The sequence below is a fragment of the Cydia strobilella genome, chromosome 10 (genome assembly GCF_947568885.1).
Source record: "Cydia strobilella chromosome 10, ilCydStro3.1, whole genome shotgun sequence".
Lineage (NCBI taxonomy): Eukaryota > Metazoa > Arthropoda > Insecta > Lepidoptera > Tortricidae > Cydia > Cydia strobilella.
In genome coordinates, this window is record NC_086050.1 from 12,031,624 (window position 1) to 12,055,764 (window position 24,141).

At 37.9% G+C, this 24,141-nt stretch overlaps 1 protein-coding gene across 3 annotated transcripts; it reads left to right on the plus strand.

The window, feature by feature from the left end:
• Positions 1-13,169: 13,169 nt before the first annotated feature.
• Positions 13,170-22,282, plus strand: LOC134744543 (glutamate receptor ionotropic, kainate 2-like). Of its 3 annotated transcripts, none has more exons than XM_063678365.1 (17): positions 13,170-13,314; positions 13,524-13,681; positions 14,301-14,468; positions 14,876-15,042; positions 15,435-15,631; positions 15,884-16,149; positions 16,269-16,373; positions 16,585-16,701; positions 16,884-17,090; positions 18,061-18,222; positions 18,311-18,510; positions 18,801-19,002; positions 19,168-19,259; positions 19,684-19,820; positions 20,101-20,216; positions 20,629-20,781; positions 21,969-22,282. In XM_063678365.1, exons 1-17 carry the CDS (start codon positions 13,242-13,244, stop codon positions 22,254-22,256), a joined length of 2,808 nt encoding a protein of 935 aa, XP_063534435.1. In that variant the 5' UTR covers positions 13,170-13,241; the 3' UTR covers positions 22,257-22,282. The 3 variants fall into 3 exon arrangements, with proteins under 3 accessions (XP_063534435.1, XP_063534437.1, XP_063534436.1); XM_063678367.1 differs by having other exon boundaries at positions 17,016-17,090; XM_063678366.1 differs by lacking the exon at positions 16,269-16,373.
• The last annotated feature ends 1,859 nt before the right edge of the window (positions 22,283-24,141 follow it).

The window sequence follows — 24,141 nt, forward strand, 5'->3', positions numbered from 1 at the left end:
TTGAGCGAAGTTTAATCAAGTTTGTGTTCTGCTCCAATTTTGTTCGGATTTAGTGAATAATACTAGCCTATTATTATTTACTTGATAATGGTCTGATTATTTAGAAAGATATTTATTCTAGTTATTTAGATACTCGTAACTGTCAATACTGTCATTCTACCTTACGTAGGCCAGTAGTGTCGTGTTCTGTTGCTACCTTTGCCTTTAAGTAAATTATTATGTCGTGTGATTTCAATACATTTTATTTATTTATTTTAAACTTTATTGCACAGTGACAAAAGGCGGACATAATGCTACACGGCATTCTCTACCAGTCAACCTTTAGGCCAAACAGAGAAGCATAGTTGGTGCGGGGTATGGTCCCTAAATGCTTTAAATTAATAGGCACAAATATAAATGTAATATGAAGCTAAAATAAATATATACAACAATAAATGTATAAACATAAATAATTACATAATATATTGTCAAAAACAGGCCTCATAGGGGAGAGCGAAGGAGAAAGGAGCAAAGGAGCAAAGCTCATCCTCACTTCTTAGACACATGGCACACCATGAATAAGCGGGCATCCCGCTCGTTTCTTCCCAGAACGTGCAGAATGTGGAATGAGTTGCCTCCTGAGGTATTTCCTTTGTGCTACGACATGGGATTCTTTAAGAAGCGGGTATTTAGGGTTCTCAAGGGTCGGCAATGCTTAAGTGGCTCCTGTGATGTTGCTTACGTCCATGGGCGACGATGACTGCTTCCCATCAGGCGGCTCGTCTGCTCGTTTGCTGAATATCACATAAAAAAAAAAGAGCGGGGACAGACGCAACACTTTGTACTTTGACCTTACTTTCTGGTTAACCGTTATGTTTTTTTTCCTAATAGTTGGATAGATGGCAGCACCATCTCTCTCGTAAAGGATTCGTATAGGAGGAGCAAGCACGTACTGCTCGCCCTTAGAGTTGGTCAAAGGCGCCTAGCCTTTCAAAGATAGCATTCACCAGAGTGAAATTATAAACTGATATATATATATATATATATATATATTTTTTTACTAGCCCGTTATGGTGTCCCACTGCTGGGCAAAGGCCTCTCCCCTTGTTTTCCACGACTCCCGATATAGTGCCTCCTCCGGCCAGTTGTTGAGAAAGGTGTCTAGGTCGTCCCGCCATCTCCGTCTGGGCCTTATAATTTCAGTCTATTATTTCAGTTTATAATTTATATATAGTAGTGCGACTACTTAAAAAACGCAAATCAAAATATTTTATAAAAAATAATTTGCTTTGTTCCCTAGTTCTTTATTTTTTTGATGAAATTAATGTAGTCTTCGGTTACCGCGATAGTTACTCATGAAATAAAACTATGAAAACGGATTATATCGCGTATATTAAATTTATAATACATCCCGACGTTTCGAACTCTTTACAGCGTTCGTGGTCAACGGGTGACTCCCGGTCCCGGGGTTCGGGGAGTCACCCGTTGACCACGAACGCTGTAATGTATGTATGTTTTGTACATTAACTGCTGCAGCATTTTAAGTTTAATTACGGAAGTCAGCGGCGCGGTTACGGCTGTAAATTGAGAGCCTGCCACGAATTTCGAAAATCTAAATTTCGTTATCTGTCTCTATCGCTGGCATATATTCGACTGATAGAGAGTTAAATGGAGGAACGAACGAACGAAGCGGTTCGCGGTAGGCCTCTGTATCCACTAATATGGTTATCTCGCGCTTTGAACGAACGCGACGACGGAGCATTTAATTGGAATGGACTCGCCATCAGCCTGCATAATGAGAAAATAGCTTAGTTGTACTGCTATTTGGTAATGGGATTTCTAACTAATCTGTTTCGAACATTTATACGGGTTGAACTTAAGATCACATATATTAAAAGTATGTAGGTATAACAAAAGTACCTACCTACTACATACGTAGATAGAATTAACCATTATTAACCAATAAGAATAGGCATGTTCAAATTATGTCCATTATTAATGGGCAATATATGCTAATTCATAGATGAATTATAAGGCGTAAAACCATAGTCTTTTCATAAGTAAACATTTCTACTAAGATTTGTTTAGAGTAATTAAAAAAAAAAACAAAATCGAATACAGTAGGCTAAGGTTTAGTAGGCAATTAAAAGACTACAAAACTATCTAATGTATGAACTGAAAAACACCTGGTTAATGATCTGAAAATAATCTAGGTAATTATACATACTTTATGCTAGTGAAGGCTACATAAGTAATTGAAGCATACATTTAGGCGGCATCCATGAAAAATTACGCAATCATTATATTAACAACAGTTATTTGTTTTACAAGGAGGCAAAGTTGTTTAATCGTTCGTGCTAAAATTGATACCCAAGCAAGCAAAAGATTCCAAAATTGAGTTGAAGTTGAATCTTAAGCGTTGCGAGGGTTTCAAGGGTACGAGGGTTCAACAAATTTTGCTACCGAGTGAAACACGAAATTTTTCACCACCAACGCAACGAAAATACTAATTGTAAAAACCAAATCCAACCAAAACAAATCCAAATGAATTCCTAACTATTATTCAATATATATTTATCATTCATAAATTTCATAATCATCATTTAAAAGTCAATTCTACCAGCCAACATACTTTGTCACTCTTGTGGACAAAACGCAACTTTCTCAATAGTTTTTGAACAATCAAGAGGGCCTTCTTTACCAGCCAGTGTGGTAAAAAATATACTGGGGAAACTGGGTTAGGATAATATTTTGCACATTATTGCAGAGGCCGGGAAAGGGTAATTCGCGGATGAGTTTCGAGTTTAAAAAGACGCATCCACGAATTGCTATTCCTGCCGAGGCATAAATATATAGCTTTTCTCCAAACATGCGAGGAAATAAGGTAAAATAATCATTATTTAAGCATCAATCAAAAACGCCAAAAACAATTTCCCTCATTAATTACGTTTTAAAAGTTAAAGGCATAACTTATTCTGCCATTCAGTACCATTCAATATACGTTCATTAAATATATTTGTGCAATATAAGCTGTATATATGCACGCATGAGATCCTTAAAAAAATATTTCTTCTTTCTTTTTCTTTGATTTTATTAAGCAGTATTCGCACGATCATACACAACGGTCTTGTAAGGACGAGACATGTAAGGTCGATCATCTTAATATCTCATACGATAGATTGAAACGATAGCTGATCGAGTGACCGGGTCGTGTAGACGCAGCCTGCGGCTATAATAATCCGAATTATAGCCGCATAAAGGCTATTTGCATTATAATCCGAAATAAAAGCTTTTTTATTATTATTTTAATTATTCTTAGTGGATCTATATTTAAAAAAAAAACAGTACAGTAATAACTTCCAGTCCGCTAAAATAGGCCAATAATGGTTCGAATTTTTTATTTGAAAATTTGGCCATAAAGAAAGAACCTCCCATAATATTTTTGCTACATTGTATTGTATTGTAGTTCGGGCGATTTTCCGCAACTCGACGACTGGCGCCTATTTTGCGTGACATGGGGTTGGGCTAGTCCTGCCAGCCCAGCTCCTCGAGGAAACCTATCAAACCTTTGATGTTGAGTAGGACCTCGGGGAGGTCTCTCGGGGATCCGAGATGTTTTGCCCTGTATGGGGCCACTCCGCTGCACTCCAGCACCACGTGAGAGGCTGTTTCTTCTGTCTCCATGCATCCTCTGCATAGGGGACTGTCTGTGACACCTGTTATAAAAAGATGTTTGTTAAATAGTCCATGACCTGTTATGACACTGGTTACCATGCTCAGTCGGGTCTTTCCTAATTGAAGGAGCACCCTTGTGAGCTTTCCGTTGATGCCAGGCATGGCTTGTTTGGCCTGTCTGCATCCAGTCTGGTTTAGCCAATGTTCTGTGTGTAGTTTCCCTGTACGTGCCAGCAGCATTGAACGTACCTTGCTAAACGGTATCGGGAGGATCGGTTCTGGGCCAATCGCTCCCGCACTCGATCCTTGCCTGGCAAGCTCGTCCGCAGCATCGTTACCCCGGGATCCGCTGTGTCCTTTGATCCATTGTAGGGTGATCTTATTGTTATGACATACCTCCATTAGTCGTTCGTGGCATTCGTGTATAAGTTTGGATGTGACTATATGGCTTTTTAGAGCCATCAAGACTGCTCTACTGTCGGAGAGTATGCGGATGGAGGATCCTACTACCTTCCTTGCAGTGATGGCAGCCGCCGCGTTTATGATGCCCATGCACTCAGCCTGGAATACCGAGTTATGGGCTCCTAGCGGAGTGGTGATTGACATGTTCAGGTCTTCTGAGAAGGTTCCAGAGCCCGATCCGCTGTCTGTTTTGGACTCATCGGTGAAGATTCTGAGCTCCCGAGGATTGAGTCCTTCGTAATTGTCGTCCTCGTATAACTGTATTTTGTACCTTTTGTCGAAGATAGCTTGTTTATGAATCCGATCCGTGCCCGAATTGAGCACTGGAAATTCGTCATATACCTTATCCAGGCAAGTTGTGTGAAGAGCTCCTATGATGTTGGAGCATATATTAAGGGCTCGCAGCCTTACCGCTGAGAGACTGGCTTCTTGTTGTATGTGTAGGTGCAGCGGTGGAAGGCTTAACATGACCTCCATGGCTGCAGTCGGTGTGGACCTCGTACAGCCAGTGGTGGCCGCGCATGCGAGCCTTTGGAGTCTTTGTAGCTTGTCTCGTACGTTGCCTAGGTTTATTCTTGGCCACCAAACCAGAGCACCGTAACAGAGTAAGGGGCGGATTATGGTTTTATAGAGCCAGAAAGTAATTTTTGGGTTGAGTCCCCACCTCTTACCAATCATCCTTCTGCATTGCCAAAAGACAACTCCCGCCTTGTCTATACGTTTGTTGATGTGATTGTTCCAGTTGAGTTTACTGTCGAGAGTTAGCCCTAAGTACTTAACTTCATCGGTCAGCTGTAGCTCGGTTTGGAAAAGTGTTGGTCTGGTAAAGTTGCCAAGCGCTCTTTTATTGGTGAACACTACCATTTCTGTTTTGGTGGGGTTGACTGATAGGTCGAATTCTCTACACCAGCGTTCTACAATCCGAAGAGCAGCCTGGGTGAGATCGCAGACTGTACTGGCAAATTTACCTGATATTAATATTGCCAGATCATCAGCGTATCCTATTGTGTAGAACTGTTTCTCGTTCAGTTTGGTTATAAGGTTGTTGACTACTAGGTTCCACAGCAGAGGTGACAGGACTCCCCCTTGAGGGCATCCTCGCACCGCCGCCACGGCCTGCGGTTCACCTGCATACCTTATAGTTCTTTTGTTTAGCATGTTCATAATCCACTTTGTTAGTCCGGGTTCCGCGCCGTGGCTATCCAAGGCATTCCCTATGCTGGTAAAGTGGGTCTTGTCGAAAGCGCCCTCGATGTCAATGAAGGTGCCAAGGCACAGTTCTTTGGCATGGATGGCTCTCTCAATGCGGCTGACGACCATGTGTAGTGCCGATTCTGTGGATTTACCTGAGCTGTACGCGTGCTGGTTGTTGTGCATCGGTGTGTTCTTTAGCGTTCGATCCCTCAAATCCCTGTCGCATAGTTTTTCCAGTGTTTTCAGCAGGAATGATGTGAGACTGATGGGCCTGAAGGATTTAGCCGCCGTGTAGTCATTCTTACCTGGTTTTGGTATGAATATCACGTTCACATCCCTCCATCTCCTGGGCACGTACCCCCAGGCTAGGCATGCTGCCATGATGTTGGTCAGGGTTTCCTGGATGGGCTCTAGACCCCACTGTAGGAGAGCAGGGAAGATCCCATCCAGACCAGCCGCCTTGAAGGGATGGAAACTGTTTATAGCCCACCTGAGTTTCTCAGCGGTGACGACTCTGTGCGCCATTTGCCAGTTGTTGTCTGCTGTACTGTATACCTCATCCTGCTGATCTTCATCGGCGAGACTTACGCATCCTGGAAAGTGAGTTTCCAGGAGAAGGCGTTGGGTCTCTGCAGGGGAAGATGTGTACGTGCCATCGGGTTTCCGGAGTGAGCCCAATTGCGATGTGGTCTTGTACGCCAATGTTTTCCTTACACGGTTGGCGTGGTCTAGTGTTTCGATGCTGCTGCAGAAGTTCCTCCATGATAAGGATCTCCAGTACCGCAGTCTTTTTTTGTAATTGGCCTTGGCTTCATAGTAGTTGTCCCAGTCTACCTCGGCCGTTGTGTTCATGGCCCTGTTGAAGAGTCTCCTGGTTTTCCGTCGGAGTCTCTCCAGTTCTGGACCCCACCACTTGTGTCCCGTTATGGCAGTCCTTGCCGGTGGTTTTAAGGGACACGCCTTGTGGTAGCTGTCTACGAGGGCATCGGTTAAGATGTTTACCTGCTGTTCTATTTCAGTCGGTTCCCGGAAGTCGTCCCTCGGAGGAAGCAGGTCGAGGCTTTCACCTAGGACCTTCCTGAAAGTGGCTCGGTCCGTTTTCCTGGGATTCCTTCGGGCGGTTGGTGTGTCACTAGATGCTAGTAGATTGAAGCGAATCCATCTATGGTCTGAGCAAGAGGCCTCCTGGGAGACGTGCCATCCCATGACTAGTTCACTGACCTCCTCCGAAGCCAGAGTCAGGTCAATAATCGTCCTGCATCGTTTGTTTACGAATGTTGGTTCGGCACCTACATTTAAAATGTTTAGATTAGTAGTCACAAGATATTCAACAAGTGTTTTTGCTACAATAAGGTGAACATTTCCGAGCATATTGGAGAAAAATCCATTACTGCACTAGAGGTACTTTAGAAGGGTTATAGTTCAGCATACTCGAATTGTTCACAGATGGCTAGCTCGTTAAAATATTGTTGTGAAGTAAATTAAATTGAAAATGTTAGTAGACTTCATCAACGCAGGCCTCTTTGAAAGTAATTTTAGTTTAAGGATTTCTGGAGTTTAAGTGAGTTAAGTTAGTTAGTTGTGAATGGGTATTATTACACATTATTTTAAAGATGATAATAAAATAAAAGTAAATGAACAAAATCACCCAATCTTCTCAAATAACGTGTGCGTAGAGCAAGCAGTTGTTCTGCTAGATTGCTGATATGATTGGAGAAGAGAGATAAAACAAATATCAACTACACAAATACCTACTTAATCTTACAGTTCAACATTATTTAGTTTACCTACATTAGGTCGTAGTTGAGTTCTTTGTAGTATTCATTTGTCAGTAGTTATGTTACGTTTTTCTTGATTTATTCCACTCATAAAATTTATAACAAGCTTAGAAGCACCGAGCTCGCGCACAGTTGAAGGCATTATTCCATACTTAGCTTTGCCTTTAATGTGCCATCTTTCATGTAAATTCACACATAATTTTATTTTAAACTAAGATTTAGCATAGACGCGAGAATTTATTTATTCATTAGAACGGTGTCGCTCCGTTATTCTCTCATATGAAATTTCATATTATAACTTGTCTACTTCCACGGTGGATTTACGTGGCGAGGAAAATTGTCTCGTCGACTTGATGTACGACTTCACCATGTTTTGTATGCACAAGTTTGTTCCCCGGGAAGAACCCTTAACCCCGACGAAGCATTTTGTTGGTGTTACAATTAAAACTTTTGGTTTACATCCCTATTTTAACTAAGTTATACAAAGTCTTTCTATATAAAATTATGGGCGTACAGATGTAGTGAAGTACCTAATAATAAAATCTTGTGAGAGCGAGTCACCGTCTGGCGGAAATAAAATTGCATACCGTTTTATTAGGCGGGCGTCCGGTTTTTTTTATCACATAGCTCAGTACTAAGTCCATTGCTTTCACCCAATAACCTAGTTCATTTTAGATCCCATCAACTCTCAATAATCCTTACAACCCGGCGGGTTAGTAAACAAACGCATGCGTCCAATTAATTTAAATTCACCAACACAATTTATTTGTTATATCTAAAGCTGTGTACATAAAATCTATTCCAAGTCTCAAGGAATCAATAAAATAATAGATATTATATTAATATGCCACTGAAGATGAAATTGATAAAAATAATAGCACGCTTTTATGTCCAAGTGACTACCTACTTAAGCAGCTAGCTTATAGAGATGATGATATTGTTTAATTTTATAACATGACCTAGTTAAAAAGGTCCGATAGTTGGTAACCTAATGGGGGTAAAAAATCAAGTACACGAAATTACTAGCAGAAGCTAGATGTAATATCATCAACCTATTGCCACTACCTATAATCTCAAGAACGCTTGGCATACGCTACCAATCGAATCGCGATAAATTTCCAACAATCTTGAAAATTTTGCGTACACTACAAATAAAATCACTTGATGTGCAGCCGTCCCGCAATCTGTAGAGGATGGTTGTTTTTACATATTTACATAGCAATTTATGATAAATATCTGATATATTTGGGTTCAAACGATCGTCCAAAATATTTATTGTATGTAAACTGGGAATGATCACATGACTTTCGTTCGCATCTCTGTTATTTCGTACATTTTTATTTTTAGTTTGTCGATAAATGACCGTAAACTTGGCTGTGGCCCCCTGATACGTAGGTACCTACCTTTTTATGTTTAAAACGAAACGGCTGTTTATTTCTTAAAATACTAATGAATTTGTTATCAATTTCGTGAAAAATTGCGATGTGTCACATGACATGAATTCATAATCGTCCGTCAACTTATGCTCTATTTTGCCTCGATTTTCCATGAGTTAATTAATCCATGTGCCGACCGGCCCGTCCCTGATTTATAACGTTTTAACGGCCATGATATTTCGTATGGCGTACTTTTACTTGTTTTATTTCTTGATATAGGTTGTTACTGTTATTTATAAATCAACACTAGATGGTTTTATTTAGAAAATTTACATTAATTGTATAAAACAAAATTAAGACTACTTATAAAATAAAACGATTAAAACTAAACCTACCTAAAAAAAAAAAAAAATCCCTATAACAAACCCTGACCTCTTGGCAAAGTGCCCATCACGCAGGCAGCATTCCCGCGCTGTATCGCGATAGCAAGCCTTTGCGCGAGAAAGCTGCCCGCGCGAGGGTCCCCCGTTGCCTCCCTCAACCGCTTTCCGAGCTCCTTGTGGAGCCCGCGTGCACCCCTGCCCCATGGACCGAGTGTCTCGACACCAAAAGCTACGAATTCGTAGTTGGCGCCGAGACAGCCATATTTATTTGCTTTAAAGCGCTCTCGGGCGTCGGCCGCCGCCGCGGCATTTCTGCTGGTTGATGAAATGTAGGACGCTGCCAGCGTATCGGCGCAGGTAGCGTCCCACACCAGTGCACGGCCCATCCTCCATGGGATCAACGACATCCCGTCGGGGCGCTTGCCATCGTCCCGCGCGATCTGGGGCTCCAGAGCAGCGGGGACGCCGGCGCTGACGAGCGCCCTTCTTATGATGTCGTTGAGTGCCGCATGACGAGATAGGCGGCCGGCGCCCGAAGAGCAGGCAAGTCCATGGTGGCCTAGGCGATCAACGTTAGCCCCACAAGAGACGCAGCTGTGGTCCACACAAACATCAGCCCCAACTCGGAGACCGATGGCTATTCGGAGGGTCCCTACATTATTTATTGTATCATAAACTTATTTGTAATTAGTATGTATGTAATGTATATATTTTCCATATTGTATTGTAGGTTGTTACTGTTATTTCTCAAAAAAAGTTAGTTTATTATTTTTATTTATTTTTAGGCACCAAGAATCATAAGTAGAATTGTAAGAATTACGTTATGCATGTTACAAAACATGAAACCTATAAGTAAATGTGGAGAAGACCATCTATCAAATAAGACCGTCTACAAGCTCTTTCGTCGTTTCTAACTCTTGCGTTTGTCACACTTACAGGTCAGTGAATTCTTGGTGTGACAATCTTCCCAACCAAAAGTTTTAATTGCCGGTCTTCACCACAACCACATTGACCTTAAAGCCAAAATGAAAGTCAATACTGCCTGAAATAGTCATATTGTGTACTTGACAGAAACCAACCGCGGCTTGTTTTTACGCCTCTCCGGCTCATCAATCAATGTTTTTTCACTATCTGGCTTAGAACAATAAGTATGCCTTGTGTTTTTGCTTCGGAGCCCAAAAAGTTTTGGGTAATTTCGTATACAAAGGAATTTTGTAGCAATCAAAGTTCGGATAGAGGCACGCAAAGTTAGTATTAATTAATAGATCTACACGTACAAACTTTGTATAGTTACACCCTGTAGGGTGTCATCTAATTAGACGCATTTCTATACAAATAAATTTATATCAACTGAGGGTCAATGGCGGCAGGGTGCAGGAGGAGGGGCATTATATTATAATTGCATTGTATTTTTTGAAATTTTCAAGATATTGCGTTCAGAGGTTTTTTTATTTGTCGTCGTCGCGTCTATTTACGAAAAAAGTCCCAAAGTTTTTAAAGTTTTGTGTTTTTTACTACAAGTCATAAAACACAAAATATATACCAACATAATATCACACAACTGCGACCATTATTTATTTAGATTTGATTGAAATTAGAATCGTACGATAAGTTTAGTTCGGGTAGGGGAGCGTAGTAAACATTTTACATAATACATAAATAGGTACATGAGAGGTATCTACACTTCAATATGACGAGGAAGAGTGACGCACTGACATAAGTACGTCATCGATAATTATTTATACTGGAATATTTATTTATTTATTTAAAATGTAAATCAGGTAACAAGGCCCAAATTACAAATACCTTACAAACTAACATAAGTACATATGTAATATATAAACTTAAAACTAAACACTATTTATGCGACAAAACGGGGTGGCAAATAAAATAGACTATACACGAAGTTTTTTTAAAGCGTTAATTTCAAGGGTGCATTCCAGAGCTTAAATTAAGTAACTTTCTCAGAGGTAGGTAGAGGGAGGAGGTAGGTCCCAGAGAAACCGGTATTCTAATTAATTCGATTTTGGAGATAATCAATTATCGGGAGTCGTGGAAGACAAGGGGAGAGGCCTTTGCCCAGCAGTGGGACACCATAATAGGCTAGTTAAAAAAAAAATGATAAGGCCCCTACGAGCGAGTACACTTGTTGTACAGCTGAGGTAGGGCCTGTTTACATATTGATTAGTGTTTAGTATGAGTTTATACATTTGCTACTAAACGCAAGTACTATCTCGGACGATCGATATTCGAAATGTCATTAATATGTCAGTTTTCAAATGTTTGGTGGATTTAAATATAATGTCCGTGTTGTAACGCTATTAACTACATTTTACGAAAATATAAATAAAACATTAAAAATTAACTATGTCATTCAGTTGCCTTAAATGTACGTAGCCAACGGAGTTTAAGAAATACATCTAGTATTGTATGTATTGGTGTATCCTCTCAAAAATTTAGTAATGAGTTATGCCTCGTTTTTTTTTAAAGATTATAATATTTATAATTTTTCTAAACTCCAAAGTAGTGGTAATTAACTTTTTCTTCCTATGATATATACAATGCGGTACAATAATATGTAAACGACACTACAATTTAGTGCACAGTTACTCAGATTTAATTTTGGAGAAAAAAGTTACCACTACTTTTGAGGTTATAATATGTCTGAAAAAAAAAACGCGATATAGAATGAATTACAGTCGCCATCAGATATCGATATATAATATAAGTATAAAGAACACGGAAAGTACTTTTTTATATTTGACTATACTAATAACAGCGCCATCTACGATAACAAAGATGAACCGCAACGACTCCTTTTTCTACGAACAACGGAGTTCCACGCACCCCTAATATTGCTGGTTCTAGGCTGCTACAGCCCTTCGGTGTGTCTTTAAAATATTACAGAGGTCGCTACAAGTAGCAAATTGTCCAAAACAGCGAAATAAAACTTCGTCACAACTACACCTTCATGTACTCATATTTTTATATGCTACGCGTATTTCATCATCATCATCATGTCAGCCGATAGACGTCCACTGCTGGACATAGGCCTTCCCCAAGGCTCGCCACTCCGACCAATCCTGTGCCGCTCGCAACCACCGAATTCCCGCGACCTTCACCAGGTCGTCGCTCCACGCGTATTTATTGTGTTATAAATTATAATTTAATAAAATTGTGTAATTTTTATTGAATGATACAACTGGAAGGTAGGTAATGGAACTTCGCGATAATAAATAAACTATCAAAGAAATCAAGTCATCGAGTTTCGGCTCATTAGAAGTCTTGAGAATTAAATAAGTTTTACATGCTATAGACTTATTATGTAGAAGCATTGCTACAATGCGCATCTACTCGTACATACTATATATCCTTTTTTTACAGATAATTTTTATCACAACAAACAAAGACAAAGCTGGCTTCTTAGTCTTCCTTAGTATTATACATAATTATGTTCAACTTTGCTTATTTAATGGATTATGAGAGCTTCCACTGCTGATTTTCGTCAATATACGTAAACATACATACTGCTATTGCTAAACTAATACATACGCCAACAAAAATACATCTTTAGTTTTACGTTATACCTATATTGATGTGATTTTATTTTAACTTATATTTATCATCATAGATTAGTATATGTTATTACTTTATCATACGTCACGCGCATACGTACACGCGCAATTTGTAAACCTGTTAGGTAGTCACAATCACAAGATTGAACACTATTACCTCTATTATTATAGGCTCATTTATTCCTTCATTTAAAAATACATTAACATATTAAAAATACATAATAATTTATAAATAATTTCACGTGCAAAAATAATTTAGGTTAGCAATTTCACAATTAATTTTAACAGTTAGTACTTATAATAAATTTTAATCTAATTTTATCTTAAATTTTAATCAATCATGAAATAAAACTATGAAAACGGATTATATCGCGTATATTGAATTTATAATACATCCCGACGTTTCGAACTCTTTACAGCGTTCGTGGTCAACGGGTGACCAATCAATAAATAAAATAATACAATACAGTTACGATTCGAAAAAATATATATTTTTTTTCAATACATGTCATGCAGCTTAATTAAATTATTTATAAAGTGGTTCGAATTTTATTAAGGACCTCTTCGAGTGAAGGCCAGGCACAAGAACACTAACTAAACAAACTATTATAATATCATTATATCATTTGGAACGATCTCAATGCATCGTTTAATCGGCTGCGTCTGGCTATTTCTATCCGACAACGAGCAGTCGCATGGCATAATTTCGTTACTATCACTGCATTAATCTAAACAGTATATTTCATATACAAATTCAATATCCTGAATCAACCGATGTCCTTAAAGTTAAAAGTTGAGTTGGTAATGCGAGAGTAAAACATGCAATGTAAAAGTCAGTGGTTAGTGTTTATAATTAGTTGCATGGTATATGGAAAAGCTCAGAAAAACATTGGTAAGTGGTGTGTTATTGCTGTTAGGACTTTATGTCGTTAATATTCGTATAACGCTAACTGTTTATAAGTTATACTCTTATAACATTATCGAAATTAAGGGGTTAAAATTTGCAACTTTGGATATCATCAGCTGAAGTCGCAAATACCTTATCTCCTTTATTTAAGTTAAGAGGTTTGAAAATTTAGTCGGTTACATATATGTTTGCAGGTGCTATATGTGACGATGGTGGGTTTGTGTTAGAAGCAGCCTTTACCGTGGCCATAGAGTCTGTTTCGAGTGAAGATGACCCTTATGAGGCTAAAGTAGTACGCACCACACCGGGAGATGTACTTGAGGCCCACTATGCTATGTGTTCAGTTTTAGAGGTAAGGATGTAATATTTTAAATTCATTAAGCGCTGGGCTGCAAACGCTCCCTCTGCAAGAGCTATCGCTCTGTTAAATGATATGTCTCTGCGATTACCTGACGTTGACATTTTTTATCATGCGTCTTACCAAGTTATTAAAGGCATTTATGAATTTTTGAATTTAATTTAATTGATTAATATTTATTTACTTTACTGACATAATATTATATAATTGAATTTGTTTCTTTTTTTTGTAACTTTGACATGTAATTTTATAGTGTAAGTGTAACATACCATGTATGATATAATAACATATAAGCGCCTTGGTTATAGACTGTAAGCTTATTTGTAAATAAATGAAATGAAATAAGGTAGTAGCAGTTATGTCAAGAAATTTCATATATTAAATACGAGGCCTAATTAATTTGCCACACACAGAGATGCTTTCATAGAAGCAACTGGCCACAACAATCTGACATCTGCAGCCTACGGAGAAGGACTTAATCCAGGAAAGCAATCTGTAATCAAACTGTAATCACTTACTTAGTTGAAAAAAGTGTTTATTTAATCTTCAAAATATGTACGTAAACGCTACTTACTTCTGTCAAAAAAGACGAGTAAGCTTGTATATTTTTCAGGGAAATGTTTTTGGAGTGTTCGCCCCAACAAACGAAAAAGCGTTGGAACACGTTCAATCCATATCTGATTTTCTTGAAGTACCGCAAATATTGGTGGACCAATCAGTTGCACATAATCGGAATTGGTCAGCGATTAATCTGTATCCAAACCATGTGACATATTCCCAAGTACGTCATCTTCTAAATAGAGCCAAACCAAGAAAAGTCTACAGAGATTTTGACAGCCCACGCAGTGCAGGTGTTATTTTAAACGTCAAACTTCTATGAAATTATGACGTATAAATAACACTGGCACGGAGTGTGCTGTCGGAATTTCTGCAGACTTTTCTTGGTCTAACTCTAGCAATTGATATTTCTTTGTGAAGACACAGACAACCTGAACCTGCTTGGTAAAGGCAATAATCCGGCAAAAATAAGCAATTAATCAACGAACAAGAATTCAGTCCTTTAATTTTAAGGATGGATAGTCATCTAAACCTGAGCGTCGATGGTTTTTTTGTCTTTATGAATCTAGAGCTGAACAGGATACAGTTAGATTTATTTTTAAACCTTCATAAAAAAAGTTTGCTTTACAGGCTTTCGCCGACATTATTGGCAACAAAGGTTGGGAAGAATTTACTATCATTTACGAGGGCGCTGAACTACTTCCATTTTTTGATGCCATTTTTGCTTTGCAAGACTTGGAAGCTGGCAATGAAGTGTTAATGACTGTCGTGCAGTTACCAGATGGTGACGATTTTAGGTACTTAATAATCTTTCGCTACACCAAAGTAATAGGTAAAAGAAACAATTCCTGTCTTTTTGTCAAAGTTACAAAACATATTTCACCATTTTCACGTAATTTGGATCGTTAAAAAAATATGTTCGTCCAATTGTAAAATATTTGTGATTAAAAACTTAATAAGATTGTTTAGAACTTCTAAAATACACGTAGAACCATATTGCTCTTAGGCACCGAGTCACCGACCGCCATAACGACGACGATATAGACTCTTTACTAATAATATTTGTTAATCATGTCATTCACTTATTTACATAGCGCAATTATAGGTCACATGTTTTGACGTTTAACACCTTAGAGTAGACCAAAGACGACGAACCCAAAAGGGGTGTTAAAAGGCATCATTATTTCAGATCCCATTTACAAACGATAAAAAAGTCTGGATCTCTAAATTACCTCGTCAACTGCAGAAGGGAGACTTTAGAAACATTCCTACAACAGGCACAGCAAGTGGGAATTATGTCTAATGAACACAGCTATGTTATAATGAATCCAGACTTCCAGACTATTGACTTGGACCCCTTTAAATACGGTGAATCTAATATAACAGGTAATGTGATTTATGAAAGGAAAATAGTATGTAAATAATACAAAATAACCTACGAAAAGTTCATAAAATACGTTGCTCGGTTGTCTCTGCCGCATTGCTGTCGAAAACAGGAACACCGTAGAATTTATGGCGCTTACGCGTATAGGTCGCTATATACTAGCAGAGTAACGAGCACTCGGACGTGTAACATACTGTACTATGTTTTAACTAATCTTCAGTTTAAAATTTTTATGTGGGTTTATTACATTGCAGGAATTCGATTTTTTGATCCAAGCGTCGAAGCAATTCAAAACTACGTAAAGAGCATCAACGCAAAAGTAGCAGAGCTATCCGAAGATCAAATACCAGAAGCCGTAACTGAAAATGGACTAACACTCAGTTTAGCTTTGATGTACGACGCTGTGATGCTATATGTGGCGGCCGTAAAAGCTATGGCGCTCGAAGATGGCTCTAGTGTCACTTGTGAGAGTGGAACGGGATGGGCTTTTGGATCTACTCTGCTCAATAATCTTAAAACTGTATGTACACATAAATGAAATGTGACTTAGAATATTATACCTACTTGAGATTTGGTTGCACATGGCACACTCCATGAATCACCATCATATTTTTGATTTTATTCATTTTTTTTCCACAGATGGAAATTGAAGGTTTGACTGGTCTTATCAAGTTTGACGACGATGGGCTACGTTCATATTTTGAGATAGAAATACTAGAACTTATGGCACATGGCGTAGAAACGGTTGGTACACTTGACGATTTTTTTTTCTAGTATTATTCTACTTTACGAGTATATTTAGCTATTGAAAGTGTAAAATAACTACTGTTTAATTAGAGTCGAAGCTAATTCTACTCTGACTTTGTAGCCACAAAGTGCGACTTCCACACACTAAAAAGTCTGTGCTAGCTTGGTCTAACTCTTCGTACCGACTTATTCGTATTTTTTTATGCAGATAGCGACTTGGAACATTGAGGAAGGATATAAGGAGACCAGAGTCATAATACCAGCAGCAGAAATAGAAGGTTCGGAGTCTATGAAAGGAAAACATTTCATTGTTTTAACAGCCTTAGTAAGTAGTTACGTTGGTACTTACACAATTTAGTACGATCTTTGGTCCTTGTACTTTTAGCCCATAGTAAAATTACCTAACGAACGATGAAAGCTTCGACCTTCTTTGCATTTTTTTCTAACCAAAACCCGCTGTATGTGTAAATGTGAATGAGCCCATTAAGAATTTATAACATCTTTCAGAGTGCGCCTTATGGCATGCTGAAAGAGTCTCCCAAAAAGCTCGAAGGTAACGATCGGTACGAAGGTTTCGGCATTGAGCTCATCGACGAGTTGGCCAAAATGAACGAGTTCAACTATACCTTTGATATACAGGCCGATGGCGTTTATGGGTCCCTGGACAAGAAGACGGGCAGGTGGAACGGTATGATGGAGAAGGTTATGGACGGGGTGAGGAAAAACTTGAATGTACTTATAAACTTCCAAAATTTTTTAAATATCGGATCTCTTGAACTACGGCTAAAGTCCTAAGGTAGCGTTAGGCAAAGCGATCAACCACGTAAAAAACATTGAATGAAGCTGCCCATACTGACAACTGGCAGCAATTATTTGATTTGACTCGTGATTAAGAGGCCGGTGTCGATTTTAGTCGCAAAAATGTAAAATTGATAGATTTAGTCGGTGAAATTGTACACCTTTTGTTACCTAATTGAAATAACAAGTACTGGTTTCTATTAGCGCATCTTCTTATCTTACCTTTTATCAGATCAATTTGTTGAAAACAGACTCACTAAATTAGTAATGTTTGCTTTTCTGATGGACGTTTAGGTAAACGCGCATAAAGCACTGATTTTGTCGCTCTTATTTGTAAATTTTGTAAAGTTTGGACTGCTTAACATGGTAATTTTATATTACACATATCCTGTACTTGACGTTTATCAGACTACATTTTTATTATTATGACTTTGAAGTAGTGTAAATGAAAGTTAGACGAAATCAATTTTCTCCGGAAATTACTTCAAAACAAGTGACAATTTCTCTAAAAACCGACTTAATTTCAACGTAATTTTGATACTTAAACAATCTACAACATTTGTTGAAACTATTTTTATACATCAATTTGTATAATTTACCACCATAAATTTTTGATGAATTTTTAAAAACTGCCCCTTCTTTTCATATATTACCGGTGACGCACGCTTGCGACCTCATTATTAAAAGGCAAGATGAGAAGACGTGCTAATAGAAACCAATACTTGTTATTTAGATATTACGTAACAAAACGTGTATAATTTCAACGACTAAATCTATCAATTTAAAATTTTTGCTCCAAAATCGACTACGGCCTCTTAAGCTAAGAGTACCTGTATCTGTGTTCATAAAATAGCTATAAACTACCTAGTTTTTTTTTATATTTCAGAGAGCGGACTTTGCGATCACTGATTTAACAATAACAGCAGCGCGTCAAAAAGCTGTAGATTTCACGAGTCCTTTCATGAACCTTGGGATCACTATTTTGTACAAAAAGCCTACGAAACAACCACCAGACTTGTTCTCTTTCATTTCTCCATTTTCTTTGGAGGTAAGCCCTCATTAATCACTTAGAAAAGTACTGGAACTTCATACCTGCAAAACGACGGAAAATTAAACCATTTAACACCCTTTTTCAGGTTTGGGGTTGGCTGGCAGGAGCATACGTCGGGGTTTCCCTATTACTATTTCTACTAGGAAGGATAGCTCCTGAAGAATGGCAGAATCCTTATCCATGTATTGAGGAACCAGAGACTTTAGACAACCAGTTTACAATGGCTAATTCGTTTTGGTTTACTCTAGGAAGTGTGCTGACTCAGGGATCTGAGATTGCTCCAATGTAACTAGCTTAGAATATATATATATATATATATATATATATTACCGGCAATATATAAACTTTATGTAGACTGCTTAACACATCAAAGCAAAGTATGACATACAATTTATTTCATACTTTGTCTAGACATTCTATATATGAGATTCTATATAAATATTTATTGGCTTATATCGTTCATAGCTGTAAAAGTTCGAAATTTATTAATTAGTAAATTATTACATATTTATGGTATGTAGGTACATGAGAATAGTCGTGACTATTGCAACTTATTTACAAATCCTTAATTTCAGAGCGGTGTCCACACGAATGGCTGGGAGTATGTGGTGGTTCTTCACTTTAATCATGGTATCTTCATACACAGCAAACTTGGCGGCATTTTTGACGGTAGAGTCTAAATTCTATGCTATAAAATCAGTACAGGACTTGGCAAATAATCCATACGACATAACGTACGGGGCTAAAAAGGGAGGAGCCACATTGGGATTTTTTAAAGTAAGTCTATATTCAATATATATATGTAACTTGCATGTCACGCAGGAGAAAGTACTCAACCTGACAAATGATTCCCGAGAAGTCCGAAATACAACAATATAGCTCATGCTATAAGAATAATTTTAAATTGGGCTTATATACTACATTTGCCAACACTAATTTCAGGAATCCGATAATTTGCTGTACCAGAAAATGTATCAATACATGGATGAACATCCTGAGTACCAAACGTCTACGAATGATGAAGGACTGGCAAGGTATTTTTCAACTATGTATATTACCTACAGATAAAAATATTGAAGTTACATGTCTCGACAATCATTTTATTATTTTACAATTATTATGATTCGTGAAATAAGGTCAAAGTGCATAACTTTAAAAAGTTTTTTTTTTTTTTGTCAATTTTGTCATCATAAATGTTTTTTTTCTCATCAAACAATAATTTGCCTATCATTGGGATGATTCTGACGAATCAAAATAAAATAAAATTGCGTAGTTAAAATTCAGAGTTCGTGCATTTTTGTACAATTGTGATATAGGTACCTAGATACAATACTGATAGATCACACTGCCACTGCCACAGTTTTCTGTTTTCAAATTTGTTGGACACTGAAGAGGCGCAACATAAAAACAGAATAACGTAATCCCTTTCGTAATCACTCACTGGTGATTTGGTTTCAGGGCAAAATCGACTGAAGAAAATTATGCATTTCTGATGGAATCGACATCAATTGAGTACATGGTGGAGAGAAATTGTGATGTGGCTCAAGTTGGGGGATTACTTGACAGCAAGGGTTATGGAATTGCTATGAAGAAAAGTAAGAATCCAGATTTGTCATGAAATCGGCAATCTTCTTTTACTGTTCTTTTACTGAACTTCATAGTTCATACAACTCAATAACGCAGGATAGATTAAAAATATCTAAATGTGAAATCATACTATTAATAAATAGTAACTATGAGTATAATTAAATTGGCGGCAAGACGTTTTTGAGGGCGTTAGTAGATAATTTATAAAGTTTATTCTACAGCACAGCTACATAATATCTAAATTATGGTGAATGAGAGATTTACTTATAAATAATTCGTTTATTTCAGACAGTCCATTTCGGCAACCCATGAGCGAATCAATTTTGCAGCTCCAAGAAGAAGGTAAACTGACGCGAATGAAGGACAAATGGTGGAAGGAGAAACGAGGTGGAGGCGCGTGTGCCGTCAGTATACCCGGTTTATTTATTTTTTAGTTATTACTAATAGCCTTCGCTTCATTTATAGGTATAAAAGTCAATTCAGTGCTGTCCAAATCAATTCTTACGTTACTCCAACAATCAATATCAAAAATCATTATAGGTTGGAGAGATATAAAATGACTAAACGTTTTCAACGAAACTCGCGTCGTATAAGAAACCAAGATAGATCAACAAGGCATTTTTGTGGGTCAGAGGGTCTACCGCGAAAAATAGGTCCTCCCCTCCAGCTACCAATCGGGCACGGCACGTAGGATCAGGTTTTTCTAATCAGAATTTGGATGGGGTTTGTACATATGGGCTTATGATGGTAACAATAACATATCTCGTGAAGCTAAAAGTACCGACTTATACATAAACTTCAAGATGATGTTTCCAGGACGACGATGCGGGCAGCGCTGAAGCCCAGCCTCTGGTGCTGGCGAACGTGGGAGGAGTTTTCATTGTCCTCGCTGCTGGCTCCGGTCTGGCCGTCATCTGCGCTATTTTCGAGATGCTTGTTGACATTTGGCTGATATCACATAGGGAAAATGTAAGAATCAACTATCATTTTTTTATTATAGATTCCTTGAATGTTTAGATTCACGAATTATGGATTCACACATTTTTTTATATCTATGTAACTTTTGTATGTTAGGCGATAGTAAATAGCACTGAATTTGCACGGGATTCCTATGAAAAGACAGCACAAGAGCTTCATGGTTAAACATTAAATAATTTCATGGTTTAGACTCACTTGTTTTAGTCACTCGCGCGACATGTTCCGGAGAGCCTAGGTCTCCTTTCTCAAGCACTAATAATGCGAGCAGCGTTCACAACGGCCGTGTACTTAATGTTAGTATGTCTCACAACAGTTTAAATTCGATTAGCTTCATGATTGTTTGGATAAACATAAAAATCTAATGTAACTATAATCTGGCAATCATAAACTTATTCAAAAAACGACTCATTCAAGGTATACGGTATGCAACAACGTAGAAAATAAATATTAGTTATCCTTGACTTGTACAAATAGTGTGGGTTTAAGATCTAATTTCCCGAAAAAATATAGGTATATTAAAAGTATATTGTTCATTATATTTTGCTTAATCACCTGTGCTCCACTTCAAATTGTTTTATTTTATTTTATCAGAATAGCATGAACCAGTGTTACCCCTACCCCTGCCCCCGCCAATTTAGTCCCACCGAGTTTCATCTTATGGGTAAATATGGTAATGTATTTAATAACACAAGTTTTTGACCAATAACCCCATAATAAACTTCCTCGAAAATATAGCGTGGAAATATTTACTAGTTCATTTGAATGTAATCTTAAAATTCCTATGGATTTTTATTACAGTAATAATGAAATTGGCAATGAAATACAGTACAACACAAAATATATTATACATACTAAATCAACATGTGTCGTGTTACCGCTAAACAGCAATATCATTTATATTATTATCATTATCATTCTCTTTAGCATAAGTCATTCCATAAATGGTTTTATATTTATATAAAACCGTTTAGATGGTTTAAGAACTTGCGTGCAATTTTCGTTACATTGCGGTACGTGGTCGATCGACTGAATTCATTGTACTCTGTACTTACCTAGCAATGCAAAATCTTGAACCGTCTAAATGGGGCTTAATTAAAAAAAATATATCTTCTCAGATTATCATTCATTAAAAAAAATACGCCTACATATTTGATGTGATTAATTGTTTTACATTTCAGATGTCCTTTATAGAAGAACTAAAAGCTGAAATAAAGTTCATCATAAGCGGTAGCAGCGATACCAAGCCTGTTCGTCACAGGGAACCTTCTGGGAGTGGCTCAGGGGGCTCCAAGAAGTCCAAAGTCGAAGACGAAGAGTCCCACATGGAGGTCGAGAATAACCTGAATGCACCAACGCCTTCCGAACGCTCTGTGTCGCACCATTCAAGGCATACCTTGCATAGTCGAAGGCAGAGCAACGCTGTGCAAATGGCACGAATGCGAAAATTCAGCAAGGCGACATACTGATGATTACATTAGCAAATGAGCTTATAAATATACTAAGAATATTGTTTCGACATAAAAAAATACTAAATTTGAAGTTATCTTTTATCTGGGAAAATAGACGAAAAAGGAACAAACACAATAAAACCATTCATCAACATTTTTTAGTTTGTATACTGGAGTTCTTCAAGATAGTATTTTGGGTTAATTGCTTTACTTGTTTAATAATTTCCCAATTTGAATAAATGAAGACTTTATTTTTGCCTTCAATTTAAATATATTTTGTTTAGATTAAAAAACAGAACCTAAACATTGCTTTTTCTTCCTCAAATATTCCTAAATATTTAGTCACTTCCACATTACGTCACACGTCCGGCATCTACCCAAAAAGCGTACACACGCCACGCATCACTCCTCGCGTCAACTGCTAATTAACACCCGACTTGAGAAATGTGCTGTCTCTGCCTTGTACTGATGAGTGTCTATCAAATTGCTAACCGAATAAAAAGCTAATAAGAACCGGTTTAAGACCTTTCTCCAGTTACGGAAAACTATTAAGAAACTTGAGGTCTCGTTGCACCGGTTTACACAAGAACTATGGGTAGACTTGGCCGTGCGTGTTGCATTGGGAATAGACGTGGCTTGATTGGGTGCTCTAACAAAGTAACCGACGATCAGATCAGTTCAAAACTTGGTACCAAAAAGACATATTGCATGGTCTGCCGAATTTTCTGATATCGAGAAAGAAACAGATGTAGGAATATTGAAATAAACGGTCGTATAAATAAATAAACAATCAATATTAAAGGGACATTCTTACACAAATTTACTAAGTCCCACGGTAAGCTCAAGAAGGCTTGTGTTGGTCGTGTAAGATAAGTAATGCATAATTTTATAATATTCGTAATATTACGCTAATTAATTCGCTACTCGATTGATTGCGGCTTCTGTAATTATTGGGTGCCGTGAAGCAATATCGATTGGAATTCAAACTATGGTGTCGAACAGAAGATGTTCATACGGTTGGCCCAAATCATGTGTAACGATTTTGCGCCTATTTTTTTTTATTTGAATTAAGTTCACAAATTAACAGTAATTTTTTAGTTCATTATTGGGCTTCTTCATTAAAGGCACTATTTTAATTTTCTTTTTAATGTAATGTTTATACGCTGGTACTACATTATAAATGTGCCGTTAAAGTCTATCAGGTACCTCAACTCCACGGTGAATCCCGCAGTGAGATCAAATGTAGTTATAAGTTTCTCTGCAATTTGTTCAGCTAATGGCGGCGCATGAAAGATCGCGGTCGCGCCGTGTCCTCTTGCAGTTGTTATTCCTATTTCTCATCGAGCATCGGCAAGTGCAGGGTTAACCAGCATAAGACGCCTACTACTAAATTGCGAACGAGGTTTTCGACCAACGTGACCTTGCTAGTTTCCAACTATATTGTAAGGGGGTTTGCCATTGTGTTCGGGGCGACCCCCGAGCCCCGATCAAGCTGAGGGGACCTCTATTTCCAAAGTACTCATCGTACCGACGCGTAATGTCATTGTCGGGCCGTAGTTGTACTGGGTGAGTTACACGGTACCAGTGGTACCATCATAATAAACCATTTTTTTTTCTTTTTTAACAAGCAGCACCATCATATTAGCCAATACTGACTTTATTCGACGTACGTACGAGTAAGCTCGGGAACTACTCCAACCTTTCCTTGATATTGTTTTCATTGCTGGGTTCCAGTAGGTACATTTTTTGTATAGAATTTTATAATGGAGCAATGAAAAAGCTCATGCTCAAATGTCCATTGACTTATGCGCTTTACGGAGGCGTATTCAGCAAGTTCATATAACAAGCAATGTTAGAAACGTGTGATCTGTTCACTTGAGTGTTCAGTTCGACTCGCTTACAC